The 26,243-nt window shown below is 43.5% G+C and overlaps 2 protein-coding genes across 2 annotated transcripts in view; one reads left to right on the top strand and one right to left on the bottom strand.

Moving 5' to 3' along the window:
- Nucleotides 1–93: 93 nt before the first annotated feature.
- On the bottom strand, nucleotides 94–17,486 carry MRPL21 (mitochondrial ribosomal protein L21). Its single transcript, XM_085223949.1, has 7 exons — nucleotides 17,391–17,486; nucleotides 15,250–15,310; nucleotides 10,797–10,882; nucleotides 7,551–7,714; nucleotides 5,932–5,984; nucleotides 936–1,039; nucleotides 94–239 (listed from the first exon to the last, which is right to left on the bottom strand). Exons 1-7 carry the CDS (start codon nucleotides 17,425–17,427, stop codon nucleotides 175–177), a joined length of 570 nt encoding a protein of 189 aa, XP_085080075.1. The 5' UTR covers nucleotides 17,428–17,486; the 3' UTR covers nucleotides 94–174.
- IGHMBP2 (immunoglobulin mu DNA binding protein 2) overlaps nucleotides 17,448–26,243 on the top strand; it is a 35,439-nt gene continuing 26,643 nt past the window's right edge. Inside the window, 4 exon segments of the mRNA XM_010710873.4 lie at nucleotides 17,448–17,551; nucleotides 18,401–18,570; nucleotides 21,254–21,446; nucleotides 21,816–21,913. Coding sequence (XP_010709175.2) covers nucleotides 17,478–17,551; nucleotides 18,401–18,570; nucleotides 21,254–21,446; nucleotides 21,816–21,913 — 535 coding nt within the window. The 5' untranslated portion in view covers nucleotides 17,448–17,477.

Genomic DNA, 26,243 nt, shown 5'->3' with positions numbered 1-26,243 from the left:
AAATAACAGTTAACAAAAAAATATTTCATTTTGCTTTTTAAAAAGAAATTACATATAGATTTCCACTTCAGACAATAGCAAGAAGTCCAGAACTTTATGACGCCGAGGCAGTTTTATTTCCGTAATTGCCTAAAGCAGTAATAAGCCTAAGCCACACGACATCCGATCAATCAATCACGACAAACAGGGGAAAATTTCTATGGTGTTTATCCGGAGGACGGTCTGTGGGTTCGTGATAACTGAAAAAGAATGAAAAAAAAAAAAAAAAAAAGATCAGATGATGCATGCAAACTGCTGCGTACCCGTCAGAAGGCTGAGCTACATTAAGGCAAGCCAAGGCGTGACAGTGTCTAGAATGGGGTGTGCTGACAGATGCAGCCATGTTGCAGGACAGCTACATGACATTGGTATTGCATGAGCAAGAGGTCTAGGCAGAGCTCCTACGGGACTGTGTCATACTGGTTAAGGTTTTAGCATCCATTCTGCAAAGAACAGTCATCATTTTCCACCCTCTCAGTCATATCTGAGAAGGGGGAGTCAAAAGGACTGCCACAGGATACTGTTAGAGCTTGTCAGTATCTGTGATTACATAGCTAGTACTTAAGGCTTTGGAAGGAGACCAAAACTGGTTTTGTACCATGGAATGTTTTCTTTTCCAGAAAGGTTTTGAGTTTTTTTTTTTTGTTTTCTTTTACAAAGCTATCTAACAAAGGGTGCTGGACAGAGGGAATAAAGTCACTGTTGCTCTGAATACAGTGGACACACATCTGGGGCAGCAAGCTGGGAAAGAAGTGTTGTTCCTTGAGGAGTGTTGGAGTATGGTGAATACATCTCCCTCCCCAGGCACTGATGTTGTGATACATTTCTCCTCAGGCATATCCATACCCCAGCCACAGAACAGCAGGGAAGTAAGCTCTGTGTTCCTTGTATCTTACTTTTTTTCCTTTGATAATTGTGCTTTTTCCGAAAGCGCATGTTGATTTTTTGCCACGACACCGTCTTTTCAATCACAGTAGCCTCCACACGGACAAGATCTCTCCTTAAAAATACAGGAAAAAAAAAAAAAAAAAAGTACCACTTGTTAATTATTTACATTCTCTGCCTGTTGGTGAATAGGTTCCGGGGGAGAAGCGACACAAAGATAACACATCCTGCTATAAAAAGCCCAGGTCCACATGAACTACAAGGTTGCCAGGGAAGAAGAGGGGACATCTGTCAGGAAGTTGGTTTTGTGGTGCAAAACCAAAAGCCTCAAGGTGCTCTCTGTGGAACAGCCAAGTGAAGTGCTAGTCTAAAGGACAGTACTTCTCTGCCACATGAAGGATGAGATCAGAAACAGCTGAGGAAGGAGAGTAACAGAAGCCTGGAGGAGCTTGCAGGACTACAGATCAGATAACTTCTCCTGCCATGTTCACAAGATCTTTCTACTTTTCTTATGGTACAGATCAAACCCACCACAGACCCTCCTCCTGTGCTCTGCTAGTCAACACAGAAGTCTTTCCTTCTTCCGTAAAGCACCCCAGACAGCTGGAATAAAATCTTCTGATCTTTCTTACCTAAGTAAGTTCTGGCAGAAACTCAGCCAAAAGAGATTTGGCCACTGTTTCTAGCAGGAAGCACAGCTAATCAGCTACTGGAGCAAGTCACTTCTTTTCCCACACAGCTCTCTTCTCCCTCCCCCTCTTGGTCTGTCCCACTTGCTTACCCCAAATTGCAAGAGAGGGCACGCACTCACTGATTTCACTTACAGCTTACCTCGCAAACAGGGGAGTTCAGGTTGGATGGTGACATCACTCAAAGTTTCAAATTGTTTCTAAAACTCACTTCTGCACATGGAAGGAAATTCTCCACAACTAAACATCCTCCTTCCCCACAGATGGAAATGAAGAGAAGAACATAGCCATATTTCCTTCAGACATGACTAAAGCCACAAAGTAATCCACCTCTCTGTATTACTCTATCAATACACATGAATAAAGACCTCCTACCCACCCAGGAAAGCTGCAGAGCACCAGGAGAAGTCCTGCTGAAGTTTGAAAATAAGAGCACTGGGAATTCTGGCTGCCACTCAAAAAAATACCCAACCTAGAAAACAGGATGATGCGAAGCATGTGCTGGAGGACCAGCTACCTGTCTGTTCACTGGCTCCTCTCTGAGAGGATAAACACATTCAGACTAGAGCTTTGGAAAGTGTACTTTTAATCAACAGCCACCATTGAGACAGAAAAGACACTTTCATGCAGCATCACTGCAGAGTACCATTAAAAACCGATTAGCACACTGACTTTGCTGCCAGAAGACATTTAAAGAGCATTTTCTTGACAAATGACTTTGCGCTTATGGGGGCAGAGGAGAGAAGCCCATCAAGCCAGCTGTTCCAGCAAGGTCACTGAGAGGCCAAAGGCTCTGAGACATTTAGCATCCCATTTAACATTTACCCTCTGGGGTATAATATCTATCAGTGATTGAATCCAGTGAGGAGAAAAAGACGGTCAGAAGAAAAAAATGATACATCTACATTTACTGACTAGCCCAGAAGGAAATAGACATAAAATAATCTGGATTTTAAAAGACCACCGGGTGACCCTGCCATCCCAGCTAAAAGATGTTATCCAGATTCAGCCCAACAATGGCACCAATAGCACTACTGAGGTACACAGCAAGCACCGTGATGCTACGAAACAAACCAAAAAACTGAACTGCACTCCAGGGGCTGAGTGTGTTTTGCCACTATAATTAGGGAGCTTTGCTTTCTGGGTCTAATTTCTATCCACTGAAGGCAAAAGGAAATCTAAACTCCCACTGACTTCTCAGAGGCTTGGACGGTAAAGGCATGTCAGAAACTCACTAATGATGATCACATGGGGAAACTGGAAAGCAGCCAGGCCAGATAAAACAACTTGGTCACTGAAATCTCTGTGCTGCTCTCAGAATAGGCAGAGTTTGCAGCAACACAGCCAAGCCATCCCTGATACAGCTCTCATTGCCGGACCACATCCGCTGCCCTAAACCTTGGGTAGCGTTCAGCCAACAAGAGAAACACTGGCATATCTGTAAATAGTTATCCCCCCATGCACTGCCTATAGATGTTGAAAAGCTTTCAAGCAAATTAAGGGTGTTGCTGAGAAATGGGTGAGGTGCAGGTCAAAGCTCAAGGCCAGCAGGTTCCAGTGAGTCCTCCTCTCTGTTGGACAAATCACTAGGAGCTGCTGGTTGGAAGGCTGAAGAAGGGTAGAAACCAACTTGCTGGTAAAGTGCATATAAGCAGAAAAGTTCTCAGCAAAACAGAGCCCAAGGAAAAAGAAATCTTTATTGAATGTCTTAGGTATGACTGGAATGCCCATAAAAATAAGAAAGGGGGGGGGGGGGGGTCACACATTTCCCAGAGTTTGGGACAGCCAGGACTGTTGCTCTCAGAAAGCAAAACAAAGCGAAGATGCAAAAGCACATCTATCAATCAGATTTTAGCAGGAAGTAAGAAAAAATTAGGCTGAAACCTCATGGATTTAAGCTAGATTGAAAGCTTTTGTCAGTGAGCAGTGCAAGTGATCCGGGCAACCTACAGCCCCAAAGGACCATAACTATCAGAGTAACAACTTCAGCCAAACTCTCTCCCTGCAGAGGGTAAGTGAATCCAGCCTGACTGTCCAGGAGGAGTTTCAGACAATTCTTCATTGCTACTAAAGCCACTGCAAAAACAGTCAGGTGGCAGGAGAAAAATAAGGTTCATTTAAAGGGAAAAAACCTCTCATCAGCTGTACTCTGTATAGAAACAAACAACTTCTTGTCTCAGGGGCATCAAATCATGAGATGAAACCCATGCAGAGCTACGCCTGCTTCTAATCACAGCTTTCAAAATACACAATAATTTTTACACTATACAGCTAAACAAAGTACAACTGCATACCATTTGATACCCTTTGTGCCCATTGAACAGACAGCAAGTCACCTGAATAAAAACAAAACCCAACAGATTCCAGAGAAGCCAGCTCCAAGTTCTCAAAATAGCCTCTGCCACACAGATATGTTTTGTTGCACTGCTGGTTTTTTTTTTTCTTTTTTTTTTTTTTTTTTTTTTTTTTTTAAAGGCTTTAGAGGAGTGTCATCTTGGGGGGTATCTGCTACAGAAAATAAAAACATGACCATCTGTCCAAAACAGGACAAGTTCCTACCTCTCTCCAAGTCTGAACAGAGAGTGCAGCTGTAATGAACTGTCTTACACAGACACAAGTATTCACTGATGTGTTTATTTTTAAAACAGCAGAAAAACAAAAATGCATCCAAGCTCTTATCTCCCCTCCAAAACGTTTGTGGTTTAGACACAACTGGGAACTATGAGAAAGAATTGCTGTGACATGGAGTACAGAGAGCTAGAAAAACTGGGAAGGTTCCTCACATCTCAGAGGGAGGATGGCATCTCTTCACTGGCCCTCCACTCTGCCTCCTCCTCCTCCAGTGATCCTCCTCTGCCAAAATTACTAGTGTTCAGCACGCAATTTGGTCTGCTTCAAGCAACTGACAGTGCCTTCTGCAGACTTAGAGCACATGCAGGAATCAAACAGCTGCTTTGCTTCCTGTTCTAAAGCTCTTAGGGCACATCCAAGTACAGCACTCCAGTTAAGAAAGCCAGGTGAAGGACAGTGCTCCCAACCCATCTGGCATGACACATCCCCATTTGCAGAATGTGTCCAGGAGCAGGACTTGATGATCCTTACGAGTCCCTTCTTGACATATTCTATGATCCTACTATTCAGCAAGATTATGTTTCTAATCCTAGTAATGATATTTCTACTTCCTAAAGATCTTCAACAAGTTAAGCAATATCTGGCAATAATTCAAAGGCTCCTGAAGATCCGCCATTCCAAATCTCTTTACAGAAGTGCTAATAAAGGCTGTCAGCCCTCATAATCCTATCAAACACTAGAAACCCATGGCAGAAATCATGTTATCAAATGTGCAAACGTTATTTATAACTCTGGAATACAGACATCCTCCCAGTAATGTAAAAAGCATTCAGAAGCCAAACTGATTTGAAAATACATGGTGTTTCTAACTTGAATCTGCAAGGCATCAAGATCTACAAGTTCCTCCTTATCTGGCTGTCTTCTGCCAAATTGCTGCAGTTCAAGCCAACACTTAACATGCAGCTCAGTCTGCAGTCAGACCACAGCCAGGACTTCCAGATTCTTAAAGCACTTGCAAACCACATTATTTCAACTAGTACTTTACCACTAGAACCTCTGGGGAAAGCTAAATAGAGCTGACGACTTTGCTTCCAGCCGATGCTAAGAGTTCAGTCAGCAACACTGAGTCCACACACCACTTCCTTCTGGTAAAGAAAATGCTGACAAACCAGGTGTTCTGCCCATTTGTATGTCTGTCTTCTCTAAAATAGAGCAAGCCTGACAGCTCTAAGATAGAGCTGGTGCCACGATTTTTGGAGGCATGTAACTAGGAAGAAGGGAAAACTTGGAACTTTTCATTTAAGATTAAGACCTGCTGGGTTAAATCATGGGTAAAAGGAAACAGGTTTTTTTTGTGTGTGTTTTTTTTTTTTTTTTTTTTTTTTTTAAAAAAAAACCACCTCAAATTAAGGCACTAAGGGACAGGCATGGATTTCTGGGTTATTTTAAGATGGCTATCACTGCAATTATGGTTAGGGAGTAAAGAGCAAGATTTACTGCTAGTCTCTGCAAGACTTACACATCAGAAAACAGAGCCAAGCCAACAGGGGTTAATATCCTACAGTTACCTTAGGAATGGGTACTCTGCTCTATCCTGGCACTATGGTAATAGTTAAGAGCCAGCCAAAGCTGACAAGTTTGTTTTATTGCTGATTTTTTTTCAGAATCCATAGGGCTGGGAAAAGAGCACTGATAAATTCAGGTTTCTCTTCAGGTTGCAGGATAATTCTTGAATGAGATCTCTTACCCCAGAAGTGGTCTTCCAATAAGCGTGAAGTCATCAGCACCAACCAGCAAAACCTGTGGAAAATAATCAGACATATCAGTGGTGCATCATACCAGCAGAAATACAGGCAATATTTTCCAAGTTCTGTAGCCACCATACAGGAGCCAAACTGCTTAAAAATGGATCTTTACATGTTTCAAACCTGGCATCATTACTAGAGAGGACCAGTGGAGAATGGCAGTTCACAGGCAAGAAACGGATTCATAAAACAGACAGACTTCCAGAACTTCATTTTAAAACATACTTTAGAAGTATCTTTCACACTGATCAGAACACACTGAACTTTCCTGTTCTGGCTCACCAACAGTTGTAAAAGATACGAAAAGCAACACAGGGAAGAATATGTTTTTGCGTGGGTGCTGAATGAGTGGCAGCTCCTAAAATCATTGGGTTTTATAGCAATTGCAACATATCATCTACAGAAACACTTTAATCATTGTCCTCCCTATTGGATTGTCCATTGGCCTCAAGATGGACAATAAAGAAATGAGTAGCTGAGGTTGGTTCCCCACCAAAAGACAAACCCTTTCATTTCAGAGCACTTCAATCACACTCCCATCCAAGAAGCAGGTGAAATAATAGAGAAGTTCTCATGAGAAGAGACAGCATTTCATACAGGTAGCCTCCTCCCATACTTACTGTATGGCAGCAGTTTAAAAGCAACACAGAAATGGACATTAGGTGTTCTACTTTTTCCTTTAATAAGATATTTTTCAGTGAAATTTCTACAGGAGTACGGTGGTGTTGGGTTATGGTGGTTAGGCAAGTTCTTAACCTTCTTCATTTTCTCAAAGACCTCTGTTCTCCTGCTTGGCTGCTCTGTGCAAGTCACTTCTCCACTGTATGTGAAGATGTAGGACACAGATGAAAACATAGCTAAGAAGTCTAAGAAGTTGTCTCTAAGCAGGACTTTCAGAGCTAATTGTCCTGAAAGTCCTGAAATTGAATTGCCCTTCTCTCCTTAACTGCTTACTTGGCTGTAACAACTCAATATTAATCCAACAAAATCCTACTTCAGAGTCTTTCATTTAAAATTTTAATTAATGAGCCTCTACAAGTTCCTGCTAGTTAACCAAGACTAAGGATAAATATGTTGAGTTGCATCTTGGCAATTCTCCCCTACATGCAGCATCCCTCTCCCTCCACCCAACATATTCAGCATGATAACGATCTTGGAAAGCTCTGAGCAGTGACAGCTCCTCTGGGAGTACTGTCAGTGTTTTGGGTGTAGCAGTCTCAAGGTAAACATAGTCTTTCTTTCACTGTCATCTCTAAAAACAACAACTATAATTTTCTTTTTTCGGATGAAGTTAGTACAACAGAAATCTGTCTTCTAACAGAGTCTGTCACAACTCATTCCAACCTCGTTCAACAGAAACCATATTAACATTATCACTAACAACACAGCTCAGATTGGAATAAAACTAAGACAAAAAAAAAAAAAAAGCTGAAAATAAGAATGGGAGATCCAACAGGAGCTCTTCAGGACTTTTCAAAGCCTGGTTATGAGTTTTGCCTTATTTTCTGTTTGCAGCAGAAACAGCATGAGGGTCACAGGCACTGTGGACAAGGCACATTACCTTTTCCATCCGGATTCGGTCTCCACATTCAGCCTGCAGCACGTTGTCCATCATAATTAAGTCTTCACTGGTTATTTTGTACTGTTTGCTGGCAAAGTGAACCACAGCAAAGAGCCTCCCGTACTGCCCTGTTGCAATCATCTCATTCACCTTTTGCACCACTTCTGTTGGCAAAAAGCAGAGAAGAAATTAGAGTAGAAAACCCAACAAAGCGCGAAGAGTCGATCAGAATTAACTCAGCCACACTGCTCTCCCACATAAACTGTTACCTTTTGGGAATCTTTAAGCAAGGCTCAAGAGGTTCAAGAAGGGTGTAGATGTGTACTTAGGGACACTGTTTAAGGGGCAGTATTGGTGGTCGGTGTGCAGTTGGACTAGATGACCTTGAAGGTCTTTTCCAACCTTAATAATTTATTATGAGAGCAATGCTGTTTCCTACAGGGCATGAATCACTCTTTCACAAACCTTTCTGCCTTCTAGTGGCTGTAAAAACCTACTCATAGTAAGCACGTAAGCAGACACCTATAAATATATCGTGCAACTAATTCCAAGCAGTTGATTTCTCAGCCTCTTTCTTAGACATCCTGAAACACACTGTACTCAAATACAAAGCGTTCCAGAAGAGAGTGCTTGTCTACACATCTGGAATGGAGCTCTCCTCAATTTCCAAGTAATGCATGAAAAGCCCAGGACACTAAATACTTGGTAAAGCAACCAGGAACATCAAGAGGAGTTCTGCAAAGTACACAGGAAGAAGGACTCCAGCATGCTAACAAAACCTGGCCTGAGAACCTGCAGCAAAAGCTGGAAAGACTTCCAGAAAAGCTCTTCCTATACGCACATGCAACCAGAGCAAGGTGCCAGGAGCAGTATAAATTCCAGGGACAAGGTCCTGCATAGCACATGCACAGAACTCAGATTTCTGTGATAAACTTCCTGTGCAGTGAAGCCAAAATCAAGTTTTACGAGAACATCAAAAGGTCCTTTTTAATGAGTGCTATTCCCCTGCCAAATAGCAGCTTTCCATCATCTCAGGCTGATCAGAAAAAGAGTAACTCTGCTATAACTGGAAAAATAGACTTTCTTCATTGTCCTCACAAGTGGCTGAATCACTGTTCTTTTCTCGGAATGCAAACAAAGTATAATAACCATTTGGGATAGACAAGCACTTACAACCAAACTAAGTCCAACCCCTACAGGAACACTCTGAAAGCATCCAAGTTTCAAACCAGCAAACTATTATAGGTAGAGGTTAGAAGAAAAATTGTTTTACCAACACAGTAGTTAGTACAATTCTCACTAAAACTAAGAGCCATGCTTCTGTGTTGCTGGAATTGCCATCCCAGGAGAAAAGTCCTCTGCGTATTCTTCTCTAATTCAGAGTGCTCCACTCCCAGAAGTCCACAGAAAAGTATGATACCTTTTGTTACAAACCCCAATGCACAACAGGATACAACAAATTTATTTCAGCTCTAAACTGCTGACACATGTATTTCAGTAGTACTGTGGTCAACATCTCAAAACCAGCATTTCAAAACACTGACCTTGGCCAAAAAAAAAATGTGGAGTCATATTCTAACAAGGTTTACTTCCTCACCAAATTTCAACTTTCTACCACCCAACTTCTTCATCTTTTTGTATCAGAAAAAGAGAAGTGTTCTTCAACATACATGGACTCTGAAGTTATTGCTTGCTCTTCCAAACATCTCTAATGACAGGAAACATCAATGGATACTACCACCTGACTGTTAGGACAGCTTGAATCTCAGCATCATGTGGAATGATGGTTCCTAAAATATCCATGTCTGTTTCCACAGACAGCGGGAGAATATCAGGCGGAATTCAAATGCTCTAGTTTGCTTTGGATAAGCACAGCCAGGAGATAGCAATGCAAGCTCATAAACAGTAGGAGGTTACAAGGCACGGAAATCACAACAATCCCAAGGATCCCATGTGAAGCAGTCAGAAGAACATGGGACCTTATCCACCCCAGGGCGTCAGCAAATCAAATGAAGCAGTTTATGGTTCACTACTGGGTCAAATTATGCTCTGGGACAGAACGCTCATCTGTCACTTGAGCAATCCCAGACATGCAGAGGAAATGAAAAGCAGGATAAAAAAGCAGTCAGAGAGAAGACCTGGAAGAAGCAACTCTCTCCAAGGTACATCACTCGCACAGTTATTACCACATTTTTGCTATGCTATGGGAAACTATCTGTTAAAACACAGGCAAAGCTTTGCTTCTCTCCTTCTACTGTTTCCTTGTAGATCTCCTCCCTCCTTCACTTCTCAGGCCTCTCTAGACTACAGTCTTCAGAATGTCCTTTTGGGTGCCTTTCACTGATGTCTTTCACTAATGCAACTAGACAGTAAGACAGCCTGTTAATAAAAAGCTCATTCCTTGCATGAAGCAGATGACTGCTAGCTGCCCACCTCCACAGGAACTGTAAGAGAAATTCACCCACTAGGGGTTATTACTGTTCTGAGAAATGTTCTGTACCTGTGCTGGCTTCTCTTCTACCATCTGCAGCAGGGTCTGGATTACAACAGCCCCTCCCGGACAAGATAAGGCTACATACCTATTACCTTCTCTGTATTTCATTTCCATATCTCTACCAGCCAGGGGGAACCTGTGTCTGGTTGTTCAACAGCTACATACACTTCATATGCTGACTTGTGAGGCTAACTCCTGTCTGATCCATGAGCTTCTTCCAAGAGGACTAATGCCTGTGTTCAGTGATCCTGACTAAATGTGTGGACAAGCATGCATTCTCTAACACTGTGCTGCTTCCCACCTGCTTGCTGCCTTATGCCACATCTCTGTCATGTGCCCACTGTCCAACTGCTTATACTGGCTCTAGCATTCTGTATTATTCACTAAGAAATATCAGCTCTCTGGTGTGCCCACTATCCAACTGCTTATGCTGGCTTTCGCATTTTGTTGTATCCACTAAAAGAAAAGACAGTTATTCCCTCTGTCATAAAGCCACACTTTATGCTTTAGGTAGCAACACATCCCATCAGATAAGAGCCCTGGAGAGCAGTATGACCTGTCAGACTATCACAAACTAAGGGACTTCATAGTCTACCCAAATCTCTAATACAAACAGTCAGAGCATGAGTCCAGTGACACTAAAAGGAAAGAACAAAAAGCTTGAATCACCAAAGACACTGATATAAACTCAATCAAGTCACCAGTGTCAACACTAGAGTGTTAAGCTTCACTTGAAGACTTGAGACCTTTACCTGCATGGTGCTTTGCTTCTTCCACTGGATTTGGCAATTTCACTTCAGGCCATGGGGGTGAAGTCAGAGATGTTTTGGCAACAATCCTGTGAACGATAAGGTTGATAATGAAGATCCATGTGTAACAAACAGATCTCTCCAAAAGATGAAAAAACACAAATATTTAGCTTCATTTCCTGAGCTCAATCCGCAAAATTCTGCCTAATACAGTCACTGCTCCCAGGACCCAATGTCATTTAGGTCTACCATGAAATGCTGTAAGCTTTAAGTAAATGGAATAAATACCTCAGTGGTTGGTTTGTTTTACATCCTCCCTATCACAACATGAGGGAAATGGATTTTTTTTTTCCCACTTACCACTTCAGAATGTTATTTGAAATAGATCAAAACAACAGAAGAGATCACAAAGAAACCAACAGAATTAACATAAAATTCAGCTAAGCTGGGTTAGGGCTTGTCCCTGATGATCTGCAGCTGGATGTGCTAGTGATGATCAAGCCCAGTGATCACCAGCTACTTTCCACACCTTATTTTTACTGACTGGAATTTTGTCACTAGCACCAGTCGGAGCAGACCTAAAGCCTTGCATATGAGTTTTGGATGAAAGTCTCTTGTAAGCTTTCCCATGGATGTATCTTTTGACAGAGTCCCACTCAACACAATTCTCTACAAATCAAAAAAATACTGATTTGATGAGTTGACTGTTCAATGGAAGAGGAACTGGTTGTGAGACTGTACCCAGAGAGTAGTAATCAATGGCTCCATGTCCAGATGGAGATTGGTGACGGGTGGTGTCTTTTGGTCAGTCCTGGGACCAGTTTTTTTTTTTAACACCTTCATCAACAATGGGATCAAGCGCATGCTCAGCAAGTTTTTGGATGACAGTGAGCTGTGGAGGGCAGTCAGCACACCAGAAGGATGGGATGCCATTCAGAGAGACCCAGACAGGCTGAGCAGTGGCTCAGGTGAACCTCATGAGGTTCAACAAAACAAGTGCAAGGTCTGCACCTGGGTCGTGGCCAAGTATCAATACAAGCTGGAGGATATAAGGATGTAGCAGAGCCGTGCTGAAAAGAGAGGGTACTCTGTATGGCAGCTGGACATGAGCCAGCAATGTGCTCTCACAGCCTAGAAAGTCAACTGTATCCTGGGCCACATCAAAAGAAGAGTGGCCAGCAGGGCAAGGGAGGTGATCCTGCCCCTCTGCTCTGCACTGGTGAGACCTCACCTGGAGTACTGCATCCAGATGTGAAGTCCACACTGTAGGAGAGACATGGACCTCCTAGAGTGTGTAGAGGAGGACCACTAATATGATGGAACACCTCCCTGTGAGGGCAGGCTGAAATAGCTATTCAGCCTAGAGAATAGAAGGCTCCAAGGGAGACCTGAAAGCATCCTTTCAGTATCTAAAAAGGGGCTATAAAAAGAAGGGGACATACTCTTTAGCAGGGTCTGTTGTGACAGGACAAGTGGAAATGGATTCAAACTTTCATCTAGACTGGATGTAAGGAAGAAGGCTTTTTAACACTAAAGGTAATGAAGCACTGGAACAGGTTGCCTAGAGTGGTGGTTGCCTTGTCCCTGAGGACGCGTAAGGTCAGGCTGGATGGAGCTCCAAACATGCTGACCTAGCTGTCTTGTATCCCTGTTCACTGCAGGGGAGTTGGACCAGATGGCCTTTAAGGGTCCCTTCCAACTTAATTCTATGATCCAAGTTACCACCACTACAGCTGAGAGACTGAACCATGATGTTCCTCCCCCTGCTTCAGTACCAGAGCAAAGCCCTGCAATTATCCAGAAGCTGGGGGCATCTAGGAGGCAGCTACTTGCATTTGACTGTGAGGAAGGGCTCGGGAGCATTCTTAAATCAGCCTCAAGCACTATGAATACCAACACATCCTTTTATACTCTACTTGTAATGCTCTTCTCTGTGAAATAGTTTTTGAGAGAGTCCTAAGACCACAGCTGGGCTCTTTACAGGAGAGTTATGAGGCTGCTCTTCCTTTGTCGCTTCCAGCTGCAAAACCTGAATGGCAGTAATAACAGCTTCTCTCACCCCAGGTGCAATTCAGCATGTTACAATACAAGTATTCAACCCAAAAGCTTCCTCTGTGTCATTACCATGTCTGTCTACAACCTATACCACGCTGGGGAGGGACAAGGAGAGATCTCTTAGACCTACACCTGTCTTCGTTCAAGTGGCTCACAAAAAGGAGCAGAAGCATGCACCATCTCGCATCCAGCCAGCCAAGCACAAGCATCATTCTTCAACTTATTTTTCCATAAGGTGCCAATTAAATCCTTATTCATCTTGAACAGGTAGCTTTCACTGTAGTGATATAAAATTGCCTTAATAGCGTTTCTTTTCAAAATACTCTGTAACAACATTGCTGAGACAAGAGCCTCTCTATTTTGAGACTTCACATCAGTCCCTGCAGTCCCTACTGGGGATCATCCTGAGAGAGTTCTGAGTGTTTCCCTTTTAAGATCTTTAAGAAACCATGGGATCAACTCAAACTGCCTCAGCAAGTTATTGTACCTGAAAACTGCTCTACTTGCTCCACCTAAATGTTGCTCTGTTACTTACTGAAAATGGTACGTGGTTGTCATAAGGTGCAACACCTTCATTTTAGTGAATACACTGGGGGTTTGAATGCAAGCAGGCAATGGCATTGACACAGAAGACCAAAAGCAGCCAGGAGTATTTAGCTATCAGCCAGAAACATGTTCTCATTACCTGTTATAGTGAAGCCTCTCTGCTTTTCTCAAGAATATCACTGGGAGGGAAGCTCTGTCTGAAAACTGAACTGATTCTTTACTACCTCAAGCCTTGTACAATCAGTACTGCAGGTACCCACATATGCTGCTCTTATCAACAGCAGTGCAGACAGCACTAAATCATGAGAACCTTGCTAAAAACATCAGAGCTGAACAACAATTAACTCTGCTCTAATATGCCACTGGGTGTTAATTCAAAAATGAAATGCTACGTGCAGCTCACAGCGTGAGTTCAAGCAGTAAAAATGCAAATAGCACTTGATTGTAATTAGCTGTTTTTCAAGATCTTCTGGACAAAGAGCAGCAAGGAGACCCAGAGGCAACTGTTTACTTCTCTGCATTAGAGCCAGTTACAGAAAACTATTGATTTGTTCCCTAAGAAACAGTGGAGAGAAAAGTGCCACTCTAACCAAGAGCAGCACTTTGCACATGCAATGCTTTAATCACAACTGCAGTACACCCTCCAGGAGGTTGGGAAAGGAGGCACAGGGCCCATACAGCTGCATTTAGAGATTATTCAGAGAGGTGCCAAATGCCTTCAGTCAGAGCAGGACATATGGCTGAAGGACAGCAGATTACAGTTCCTTATTAAGCAGAGATTTAGTAAAAGGTAGATTCACCCTGGATCTCAATTTGATTATCAGAATGATATTGATTTCTGAAATTTTAAGAGAGAGGTTCTGCTCACTAAATACCATCTGTAAAACAATGGAAAGGTCAGAATTTCCTGGGCGCTGAATCCACATTTTCCATAAATAACTCGGGATGCACAAACTGCACAAAACATTCAGGAAAAGAACATTAGATGCTAGTGAAAGAAGGCAACATTAACACTGTGTTTGACTGGTTTACTCAGTAACACAAAAAAGCCCCTTAAAGAGCTTAAATTAACAAAAGCTCAAAGTAATTGCTAGCACCAAGGCTTTGTGAGCTTGTTGTAGGGTTTAATAACAATGTTCTGCACTGTCCCATGGATACTGAGATCCAGACTGTGTCCCCACACACAGAAGAGACTACTCCCTTGAATCCTTCTGCAGCACAGATGAATTTTGTCATTTCCCCCAGATGCTGCTTATAGGACTTCCTTATCTCTGCAGTGTCCCCTTCTGGTTAAAGCAAGAAGCAGCACAGCCTGCAGCTCAATACAGGTATTTCTGTACTAAGTCTCAACAGAGGAAACAAAATGAAGACACAAGCAAGCATTTCTAAAAGTGCTGAAATTAACTAAGCCTAAAGTCTTCTGGATTGGTATCCTCTAGCAACTGGCCTCTTAATTACATCTTATAAAAAACTGCAGCTCAAACTCAGTATTTATGAGAGAATAGCAACTCCAGCTGGGAAATAAACCTCACCTATACCTAAATAGACAAGCAACAACTCAGTGGCTTCTCTGCTGTTTGCTATGGACTGAAACACACTGCAGCCTTTTGCCCAGTGGAAGGTTTAATTATCTCTTTATTCAGCTTCACAAGGCAATGGAAGTTGTCCATCTAGCACAGGTGACAAAGGGGAGGCAGAGTGTCTAAAACTTACTGAGAAGTAACAAAAAGGGATCTGGTAAGTCTCTCTTCTAGAGAGAAACAGACTCCTGGCTCCTTTCCCCCTCCCACACTCCCCCTGGTAGGTCAGCATTTCAAGGGGGCAAAAATGAAAGCAGTGTGTTATTTGACATTACCCTTCCTGTAGAGATGTGCTCTGGGAGCTCTGGAGGCGAACCACAGATGAAAACAAGAAAGCTAAAAAGGAGAGAGGGAGAAAGTATTAAAACCAAGCAGGAACAGTTGGACTCTTAGTCTTTTAGTGAGTACAGTGATGCTGAAGGAAATATCACAGTGCTGGTCCACTTCCTGATACTGCTTTCTGCCTATAAAACCTTTGTTCAGGTTCCACCGCAATGAGGAACACAAAAGAAGGTACATGAACATATAATCATAAAGGTTGTAAAGGACCTCCAAGATTGATGGGTTGATGGTTATCAAACCATCACCACCATGACCACTAACCACATCCCTTGGTGTGGCATCTCCATGGCTCTTGAACACCTCCAGGTACTTCCCTGGGCAGTCTTTTCCAATACCTCACAACTCTTTTAGATAATTTTTTTTTTTTTTTTTTTTTTTTTTTAACTAATATCCAATTTGAAGCTCCCCTGGTGCAACTTGAGGCCATCATTTCTTATCCTATTATCTGGGGAGAAGAGGCTGGCTCCTACCTCACCACAGCCTCCTATCAGGGAGTTATAAAGAGCCATAAGGTCTCGCCCAAGCCTCCTCTTCTCCACAGGAAACAATCCCAGTTCCCTCAACCACTCTCCATAAGACTTATGCTCCAGACCCTTCACTGCTCCATTGCTCTTCTCTGGACATGCTCCAGGGCCTCAATGACTTCTCGTAATAGGAGACCAAAAACTGCACACAATCTCAAGGTGCAGCCTCATCAGCGCTGACAAAGGACTATCAGCTGTGTGTAGCACTGCATGAGAGCAAGAGAAAGGTCTTGTCCTGCAAGCACACTTGGCTCAAGTGCGACTTCCAGCTAGACAAAACAGATACATAAAGAATGCACCCCATAGCGATACGCTCATAGCACCCTACCTCCGTGAAAGAACAACAGAACAACACAACCAAGGGGCACAGGAGAGCAAGTGGTCTGAACTGTCATGCGATCTCTTAACTCTGAGCACTGTTGCTAAAAGGGTCCCTCCCAAAATGGGGAGAAGAACTCTTACACTTCATTTATCAGATGATTCTAGGCAAATTTATTGAGTCTTAGGGATTTTTCACCCAAAACCACACCACAGGAGTGTGGTTTGAAGTCCTAGGAACTCCAAGCAGATACTACAACCCCCAAGGGAAGACCAAACGGAAGAGCAGAAGAAGGTACATCAGGTTTGGTTTCACCACTTTTGTGCCTGGATTTCTACCATTCCAGATGTTGATTTTCTTCTAGGCAGGAAGGGTGGGGAGTTATGGAGCTAAACAGGTGAGAATAACACAAACGCGGTGTTTGGGAACTGCTGAGTCACGGATTCAGACCTGAGGCGAGCAACAAGTCAGCCACAGGAGCACAGGTGAAGGCAATTCACCTGTGCTGCCAGAAGGAGTGGAGCCTGGCTCCACCTTTCCTAGACCCATTTAAGAGCTGACTGCCAGTAGGAAAGGATCTCTTCTGGAGATCCACTTTGCTGGAGTTTGGTAAGCAAGCCCAGGACACAGATAAGCTTTCTATCTATTCTCTTTTTGTTATTATAATCTGCTTTGCTTAACTCTATTGTTTATTTTGTAATTATAACATCTTAATATTCATTGGTATCCACATGGAAAGAACAGTGGCTTACTACAACCCAGAATTACTCAGGTTGGAAAAGACCCCTACGATCAACAAGTACAACCATCAACCCAACCCCACCATACCCAATAACCGTGTAATTCATGTTGCACTTCAGAATATAGATTCAGTATTTTTAAAGGGGAGACCCAAGAACATACGCTGAGAGGCTAATCATCTCAGGAACAGCAACAAGCTTTCCTGAGGCAAATTGCTTAGTTAAAACGCACAGTTCCCTTACAGGAACACCGCCTTTCTCACCCACCAGCCAAAAGGCACGCTGAAATCCCCTCAACCCCACCAGCTCACCCCACCTTTCGGAGGCGACCCACACGTAGCTCCTCGCAGCACACCCTTTCATAAAGTTATAGAGCCGAATCCCACCCTTCATTTTCACGCACGTTTCCCCTCACGTTTCTCACAGCCCGTCCTGCGAGCAGCAAGAAACCGGAGACGAAAGCTGGCCGTTCCCACCCGGCCGTGCCTAACCTGCCGCTCGCCTCCTGGCCACTGCCAGCGCCGCCATGACAGCATCCCCCCATCCGACCCGGAAGCGGAAGTGGCTGTGGAGCCAAGATGGCGGCGGAGGCGGCTGAGCGGCAGCTGGAGCTGCTGAGGGAGGAGCGGGAGGCAGAGCTCGCCGAGAGAAGGTAGCGCCGGGGCCCCATAGAAACCCTTCAGCACACTCTTATAGGACCGAGGCTCTATAGGAACCCTATAGCAGCGCTCCTATGAGGCTTGCTGTCAGCTATGGGGCTCGCCCCTGTCAGACTGAGTCACTTATGGGCTCTGACCTCACTCTGTTGGTACTTGGGGCCTCCATAGCCTGCACATATCTCTGCCCTGCTGCTTAAAACTCCCTGCAGCCCCAGGCTGTGAGACAAATTGGAAGAGTAAGTAAAGGTTGAACAAGGTGGATTTCCTTCCTTCCTCCCTCCCCTCTGAATCTATCAAAAAATAAAGAATCCACCTAAGCGCTCTGTCTGATGCTGAGCCAGGAGGCCGTAGAGCTGCCAATGGCAATTTGTATCTCAGTTCCATGTAGAATGCTCTTTTCTCTGTGTAGCGCTTCTGAGGGCATTGGTTGGGGATTTGCAGAAATCTTCATGTGAGAAACAGCAAACCTTCCATATAAGAGCTTATTTGCAATAGGAGGAAGCTTGGATCATTCTCTGCTGGCTCATGAGCTGGGCAGTGTATTCTTTTATGCAGACAGACAGAAGAAATGCACATAAATAAACACTGATATCTCCATACTATGTAGGCTACTCCCCATTCCTTAAAATATGTCACGTTGGAGAGGAAAATCTATAGAATCCAATCCAATTACCTCACTACAAAAAGATATGCAAATCAACACTTCAACAAGGTAGCATCTCTTTTGCCATCATCCATCTTTTCCGTCTCCTCCCTGGTTTGTCTTTTTCTGTTTTCTCTTCTGAAGCGTTGGCTTTATTTCATTCTAGCAAATGGTTTTCATGTCTGTTTGTGCTTTCCAGAGCATGGCAGGAAAACATCTCCCTAAAGGAACTGCAGCGCAGAGGTGTCTGCTTACTAAAACTTCAAGCTGCCAACCAGAGAACCGGCCTCTACGGGCGTCTGCTTGTGACATTTCAGCCTAGAAAATATGATTCAGACGCTGAGCTGCCCTATAACAGTTTTGGGCCTGGTAAGTGATAGTCCCATTTGTGGAAAGTAGGAGATGACTGATGTGCTCTGCCTAACATATTTCTAAGTCAATGCTTATAAAGACTGAGTGATTGAGGAAAAGAGGAAGTGAGAAAATGTGGCTAGAGAGTGAATGTAGAGAAATAGGTTGTCTTTCTCTTTCAGCTTGTTATTAGCATGGATGTTGCACCAGGAAATACTGCCTGTTGTAACAAGCAAGCTTTCCTCGTTCAGAATCCTTAAAAACAAAGCTATGGTATCCCACTATTAAAGATTTCTTAGCATGCTTTGTACAAGCCACTGTGTTCATGCTTGGAGTAGGTAAGGAACTTACCTTACAGTTCATTTTCAAAATGGAAAATGGGCTTTCCTTTTCCTTCCTGAGCTGCCAATTTCCTCCCTACCTTGTACTGTTATTTTTTCACAAGATGTGAAATATGCACCATGATACCTGGATTTCTATTGGAAATAGAGACAGTAGAAAAACACAGGCTCACCAGCACATCAGCCAGCTAATTGTCTCTTATCCTCTGCCATCAATTCCTTGAAATTACAACCAGGAATGTCAGAGCTGAGTGGTTGCCAGTATCTGAGGTAGATGAGGACCCAGTCTGCCAGCTATAGCCAGCTACTTACCCCTTGGAAGAACTTGGGTTTGACTGTGAAATAGTTCCAAGTGACAATGGAAATCACTTCTTTTTCTTGCAGAGACCCTTTTCCCCTTTTCCTTAGGCAACAAGGGTATTGCTTTGCACTCTCCAAAACTGGTCCTCAAGAGAAAGGCTGGCAACACCAGATAGTTTGCTGGTTTAGTTTAATAATTTGCTTTCTTCTGTTTGCTGAATCAATTAGCTTGCTAAGCAGATAGACCAGTTCCCTACGATGTGTTTCTGATCTGTGGTACTGTTTCAAAGTGGTTTGCCATTCAGTTTGTTGATGTCTTCTTTACCAGCCAAGTCTCCAAGCTGCTGACCTGTGAAATTAAAAGAACTCTTTGCAGACTTGGGTCTCAGCCTCGAGGTCTAAGAAGCAGCATCCATCAATGCTTTTCACAGAGAAATAACATTGCTGTAGTAGTAAACTATTCCTCAGAGACAAACATTTTAATGCAGGAGCTGATGAACATAATTAAGAACTTCCATTAGTTTGCTAATCTGAAATTTAATCCTCAGTGAGCCTGAGACCCATCTAAATTGTCCACTTGCTAGACACCCTGCTCAAAATCTCCATTTCACCACTGAACTGCATAATCTGACTGATCCTATCTCATGAAGAGTAGAATGGCTATTGTGAACACTTTGAGAGTCTCTTTCTTACTTCTACTGACTGGCATAAAACAGTCCTCTGGGAGGCACGTGTTGTCATGCAGCCCCCTTGGCTATGACTGAAGGATAAAAATAAATGTAAAAAGTTTTGTCTTAGAGCTTAGAGAAGTCAGGCTCCCCCAGGGTTTGTGTGAAAAAATGTTACGTTACTGAGCAGCACAGTAGAGAGCACTGCTGGTCTCTACCCCAAGCTGTATGGGGTCTGAAGGTAGCTGGTTAGTAACTGTCTTCTCACTGCTTCTTGCTGCATGCTTTGTCAGGAAAGAGAAGGATTTATCAGTGATATAGATGATGGGATTGAGTGCGCTCTCAGCAAGTTTTCTGATGACACCAAGCTGAGTGGTGCAGTTTATACAGCAGAAGGAAGGGACCATCCAGAAGGACCTCGATAAACTCAAAACGTGGGCCCTTGTGAGCCTAATGAGGTTCAACAAAGTAAAGTGCAAGGTTTTGCACTTGGGTGAGGGTAATCCCAGATATGTGTACAAACTGGGGGAAGAAATCCTGGAGAATAGCCCTGCTGAGAAGGATTTAGTGGTACTGGTTGATGGAAAGCTTAACATGAGCCAGTAGCGTGTGCTTGCAGCCCAGAAGGCCAACTATATCCTGTGCTACATTAAAAGAGGAAAGGCAAGCAGGGAGAGGGAGGCGATTGTCCCCCTCCACTCAGCTCTTGTGAGGCCCCATCTGGAGTGCTGCATCCAGATCTGGGGCTGCCAATACAGGAAAGATGTGGAGCTGTTGGAGTGGGTCCAGAGGAGGGCAATGGAGGTAACCAAAGGTATGGAGCACTTCTCTCGTGCAGATAGGATGGAGGAACAAAGCTTGTTCAGCCTGGAATAAAGGCAGCTGCAGAAAAACCTCACTGTGGCCTCCCAGTATTTAAAGGAGTTTGTAAAAATGAGGGAACTCAACTTTTTACAAAGGTAGATATTGATAGGATAAAGGGGAATGGTTTTAAATTAAAGGAATGGAGATCTAGATTAGATGTCAGGGGAAAGTCTTACTGAGAGTGGTGAGGTGCTAGAGCAGGTTGCCCAGAAAAGTTTTGGTTACCCCATCCCTGGAACTGTTTAAGGCCAGATTGGATGGGTTCCTTGGCAACCTGATTTAATACTTGATCCAATTATTGGTAACCCTCCCTGTTGGATCCTTGAGGTCCCTCCCAACACAAACCATACTATGATTCTATTGTATTCTCCTTTATGGGCTTCTCACCTTGGCAGGAAACATGGAGCTAGTCCTGTGGTTGGTGCAGATGGGCCTACTGTCTACATAGGACTATGCTAGTCTCCTCAAGAGAGCTTCTTTTCAAAACATTTGCCACACTTCATGCTCTCTTCTAATTTGTCTTTGCAGGTGACATTGTGGGCCTTTACGATTCAGTCGGCCAAGGCGATCTGCTCTCCACTGGCATTGTAACACGTGTCACCTCCAAAGCAGTGACCATTGCCTTTGAGGAATCTCGAGATGGCATGCTGAGCGTGGGTCACGAGAGCTCGTACCGCCTGCTGAAATTAGCCAACGATATCACCTACAACAGGATAAAAAAGTAAGGGCTGTGAGAGGGCAGCTCATCTAGGGTCACCACTCAGGAGCACAGAGGCCAATTGAAAATTGCCAGGCTTATTCTAGGAAAACCCTTCTGAGACCGATCTCAGCAGTTGGCTGAATTGATGTGCTGAAAAATCACAAGGTCCAACTATGTCCAACCAGAGCAACAGTGGAAAGGAGAAATGTATGGCAGTATGGCAGGTACAGGGGGTGTGAGGAGTCAGGAATGCAGCAGTTAGATACAATCAGCCTGTTGTGCCCACAAACTTCTGTCACCAGGATACATTGCTCTGGCCTCTGACGTGTGCAGGAAATCTCTTGAAGGAATCCACGCAGTGCTTATAACCTGTTTTTTTTTCTTTGGCAGAGCTTTAAATGCACTAAAGCAGTACCACAGTGGTCCAGCCTCTGATCTGATTGATGTCCTCTTCTTTTCTTTGGATCCAAGTCCATCCAGTGAAACAAGTAAGGCTGTTTCTAAGACTTTCTAAAACTGGAGAGCTCTTTTAGATCTGTCAGTAAAAGCAGATGTTGCTACTTATACAGGTTTTAAGCAAACATCATGGGAAATTATTGCGGAGAAAGAGGTAGAAATCATCAGTCTCTAGAGCAGTCAGTGAAGCTTGAAGTTGAATGCAAGTAATAAATAGTGTTGCAGCTGGCAACATTAAATACCTATTTCTCATTGTTAATGGGTCACTGGACACGCTAACCTGCTGTAAAGACTCTTGTCATCCCTGGAAGAGATACAGACTCTTCCGCTAGCTAATGTTCACTTTCCTCAAAGAGTACCAAGTAAAGCTGAATTCTGGCATTAACAAAAGCTGAATTTGTGATGGGAGAATTTCTTTGCACACATTCTAGAGTCTGAAATTCAATTTACTTTATGAGGCACTTCTTATTTGCTTCCTACCCCAATCCCATCCATAAACTTCAGAGATCAGAAGCTTCTGTGTACAGAAAATCCAATAACTCAGCCTACACGGGAATTAAGTGACTGTGGAACTACTGCAATTTGAAACAGCATGGGAATGCTTGCATTATTATTATTTTTTTTTTCTTTTACAGCCTTGTGATTATATTCAGTCAAGCTGGAAATGCTCAGGCTGCTTTGGTTTCATTGTCAAATATTTAAAACCTCGCTACTTGGCTTTACCAACAGCTGCCCCAAAAAATTGTGTAGGAGTAGAATCCCCTTTTATCTTACTTGATTTGAGTTTTTAAAAGATGAAAGATGCAGTTACACAGCTACACTTTCAAGGTAACCATGGGGAAAGCAAAGCCTTTAATCAGCAGAATATGAGGGCTTGGCAACTGTTAATGAATATTGTCCCTTGACAGAAGGGAAATATCACCAGGGCTGCACACATAAGAGGAGGAAGGCAGAATGTAAGCCAAGTTGCCTTACAGGATTCAGGCAGGCATTCTGTATGTAAGCTGGGCAGAGAGCTCAGGTCTCTCCTGAGGTGCAGAGCTCACCGCTCAGAAGTGTATCATGAGTTATGTCATCCATCACTGGTCTCTTTGCTGGCCAGGGCTGTGTTTGGTTTCATCCCCTCTGTACAGGCTGTTACAGTTTTCCCAGTTACCTTGATTACTGTATTTAGTTGTTCACAACGTTACACCTCTTTCACATACTTACTTCCATTACCTTCAGGCTAGGTTTCTGATATGATACACCAAGGCTGAAGAATTAATGCTAATGTGAGTCATACATCCCTAGATCTGACACTGAGCTTAGTCAGAGTCAAACCTTTTAGCCTTTTGGCTATCCTGGGACTTTGGTGTACTCAGGTTTTTAACATTAAATAGAAGAATTAAATATTAATGAACTAACTTTCTTAGCAGCTTCAACTCTACCTTTTCCCTCTGGTGGCAGAATTGCCTGTAATGAAGAAAAACACTGAATTGCTCAAATGTGCCAACCGAAGTGCAGAGATGACTTTTACATCTCCCCAGCGCCAAGAATATGGATTTATAGAAACATTCAGCTGCATTAGGCAGGAGATGCAATATGAGAAGGCAGCAATCACCTGAGAAGAGCAAAATGCTCTGGCAGGGTGGAAAGGCCTTCCATTTACCTTTTCACTTTATAGTTCCTTTCTCACTAATGAGAAAGATGTTATACTAGCCAGCAATTAAATAATAATAACTTCAAGTATAAATAGATCCTGTAAGGTCCCTTCAGCTATCATCCTCCACCGAGTTGAAGAGAAGGTCAGTCTGGCTGGATAAATTCTGTTTCTTATGCCTGTGAGACAGCACATGCAGAGGTATATGAAACACCTGGGGAAATAGATCTGTGTTTCTGCAAACAGTGTAGGAACTTGCAATGTGTGGATTATTTGCAAAAGGCAAACCATCCAGAGAAAAAGCTAGCACTGACATTTGTGTAGAAAAAGAGAGGTCCAGAGTAGAAAGTCCCTGCCTCATCTAGGCTGGACAGGCAGCTTTTGTGACTATCTTCTGTGACAACATGTAAACCAAATGACAAAGAAATTGAGAATTAAAAGGGTCGATGGAAAGCATAAGCACTCAGCTCCATGCTCAGGTAGTTCAGGAGTTTTTTCCCAGGGGCAAAACAGGCACCAGCAAGTGATACAGGGAGCAGCAGCATCTTAAATCTAACTTTTAGTGAGGGAGAAGAAAATCAGAAGTCCAACTTCTTAAATGTTACAGTCTATACGTAGTTGTTTGTTTGTTTTTTCCCAAATGGTTGTTTATGCAGGGTCTCTTTAGGGGATACCCAAATAGAGATATGTTAACCTGGCAGAATTTTCTAGCCTAGCTGGCAAACAACTTCTAGCTGCTTGTTGTGTTTGTTTTTTTTTGTTTTTTTTTTTAATGCTGCTGTGCTGTCATTTCCTCATGAGTGGATCACAGCTGCGTGGCACATCATGGGAGAATGTGCTGCCAAATGCTGTGCCTGGAGCATCTATACTGGAGTCTGTGTCATCCCAAGAGGGTGCCCAAATCCTGTCACTGACTGATTAGATGGACAAGGAGTCTGATAAAACCAATTGAAATGTGGTTTTAAAGTAGTTAGTGGCTGCTGGCATCTGACCAATGCATGATGTTGGCTTGCTAAAAGAGCACCAGTATGCACAGGAGGGTAATAATAACAAAAACAAATTCAGTGCCCTTTTTTCCCTCCAGCTTCTGATGACTTCCAGAGTTACTGCTGCGGTGCTAATTTGCACGCAGCTGTTTCCTACAGGATCTGGAAAATCCTGCTCACTATTTGCTGTACTTGCTGAGTTGTGCCCTTATTCTGTGATGTTCATCTTTCCTCCTTGGTTGCTGGAATTGGGCATAGATTAAGCACTGTGCTATGGATTCCCAAGTCCATGCAAAACACTTAAAAATGCAACTAGAATAAGTATTCTTGGCATAACAAAAAAAAACATGAGACAGGTTGTAGGAAGAATAACCTGGAGTATCAAAAGGAACGTATGAATATATAACCAACGAGTAGATGAGATCTGCAGATAAGAGTGAGACTGGTCCCCATCACAAAGTATTTCCAAGCCTTACCTTGCTATCTTCAGAAAAATCCCAGGTGGGAGAGCAGGCTTTCCAGAAGGCAAATTCTGAACTGAGTAGGGTTTATACTCATCAGGCTTGGTAGAAAGCAAAATACAAGTGTGTGTAAGAAATACTTTGCTTAGCTCTCCTCTATTTAACCTGCACCTGTGGCTCAGGACCTTCACACTGACACCTTGCAAGAAAGCCTTCCCTGCTTACAGCTGCAGTCTCATACTGTATATGTTGTGAATGTATAGAAAGGCTTTGCTAGCCAGCAGAGGCCAGCATTGCTCTGCTTGCTGTGCACCACTGTGCACCACAGAGCCAGCCAGGCTAGATGCACAATATCCCTTCTCATACAGAGAATTCCCTGTTGCAAGCCTAACCCCATGCAGAGGTGTCCCCAGAAAAAGCCAACCCAGCAGGCAGAGGACTGGGAAAGCAACAGGGATTTGTAGGAAAACATGTTATGTGTATTGAGCTCATGCTATGCAATGATTGCAAAAATCTTCAGTGTTTCTTGTCCCCCTGTTGTACAATGCTTCCTGTCATCAGGGGAGCCATGAAATGGGCCCTGAAATCTGCAGGGAAAACTAAGCAGTCTGGACAACTCAACTGCTAAATACTTAACGAGGAGGGCAGGGAAAGTTCCCTGTCTAAGGAGATGCTGTTGGAAGACCAAACAAGATGGCCAAGATGTTTCCCCCTCCCCCCCTCCGAGCATAAAGCTCCTACACCAAGTTCTGAGTCAGGAGCTGGATTACTTGAACCCCATTCAGACCCACCCTTACCAAGAATGCAGATTTCATTGTCAGACTTCTTCTGCTCTACAGACTGTAGGGAGGAGATGGGCAGCTCTGAGCAGAGCAGGGGGCATCAATGTAGACTTGGTGCCAGAGGGCTACAGCTGGTTTAATAGCTGTCTTTTGGGACTACCTGTGCAAATTCTAAATTGGTTGCTTGTAAAGAGCACTTGGGCCAGCCTGCTGGAGTGAATTATCTGCATTTCTTCAGAGAAGCCTGCTTAAAGCCTGCTGATGGATGGAAGAGAGTTTAGAGGAGCAGCAGCATCCCACAAGCTTTGCCACCCTCCTCCTACACAACTTACAATGTACCCAGCCCAGAAGAGAAGAACTGCCCTTCCAGCAGCTCCTAGCAGTGTGTAATTAAGAGGGAAGAGGGTGTGCATGTGTGTGGAGAAGCCTCTTTCTGACCTCATTCTTTGAGCAAGGAAGTATCAATGACTCCTACATCCCGGCTGTTCCTTACT

The sequence above is a fragment of the Meleagris gallopavo genome, chromosome 5 (genome assembly GCF_905368555.1).
Source record: "Meleagris gallopavo chromosome 5, MGAL_WU_HG_1.1, whole genome shotgun sequence".
NCBI classification, from domain to species: Eukaryota; Metazoa; Chordata; class Aves; order Galliformes; family Phasianidae; genus Meleagris; species Meleagris gallopavo.
Note: the sequence above shows the minus strand (reverse complement) of the source record. Positions and strands in the feature narration are given on the sequence as shown.

Excerpts from the sequence above, each read along its gene's own strand:
- MRPL21 (XM_085223949.1), bottom strand. The coding sequence starts at position 17,427 with ATGGCGGCGCTGGCAGTGGCCAGGAGGCGAGCGGCAG. Across the intron at positions 5,985-7,550 it reads ACCGAATCCGGATGGAAAAG|GTTTTGCTGGTTGGTGCTGA; the intron begins GTAATGTGCCTT and ends TATTTTCCACAG. Across the intron at positions 1,040-5,931 it reads ATTGGAAGACCACTTCTGGG|GAGAGATCTTGTCCGTGTGG; the intron begins GTAAGAGATCTC and ends TGTATTTTTAAG.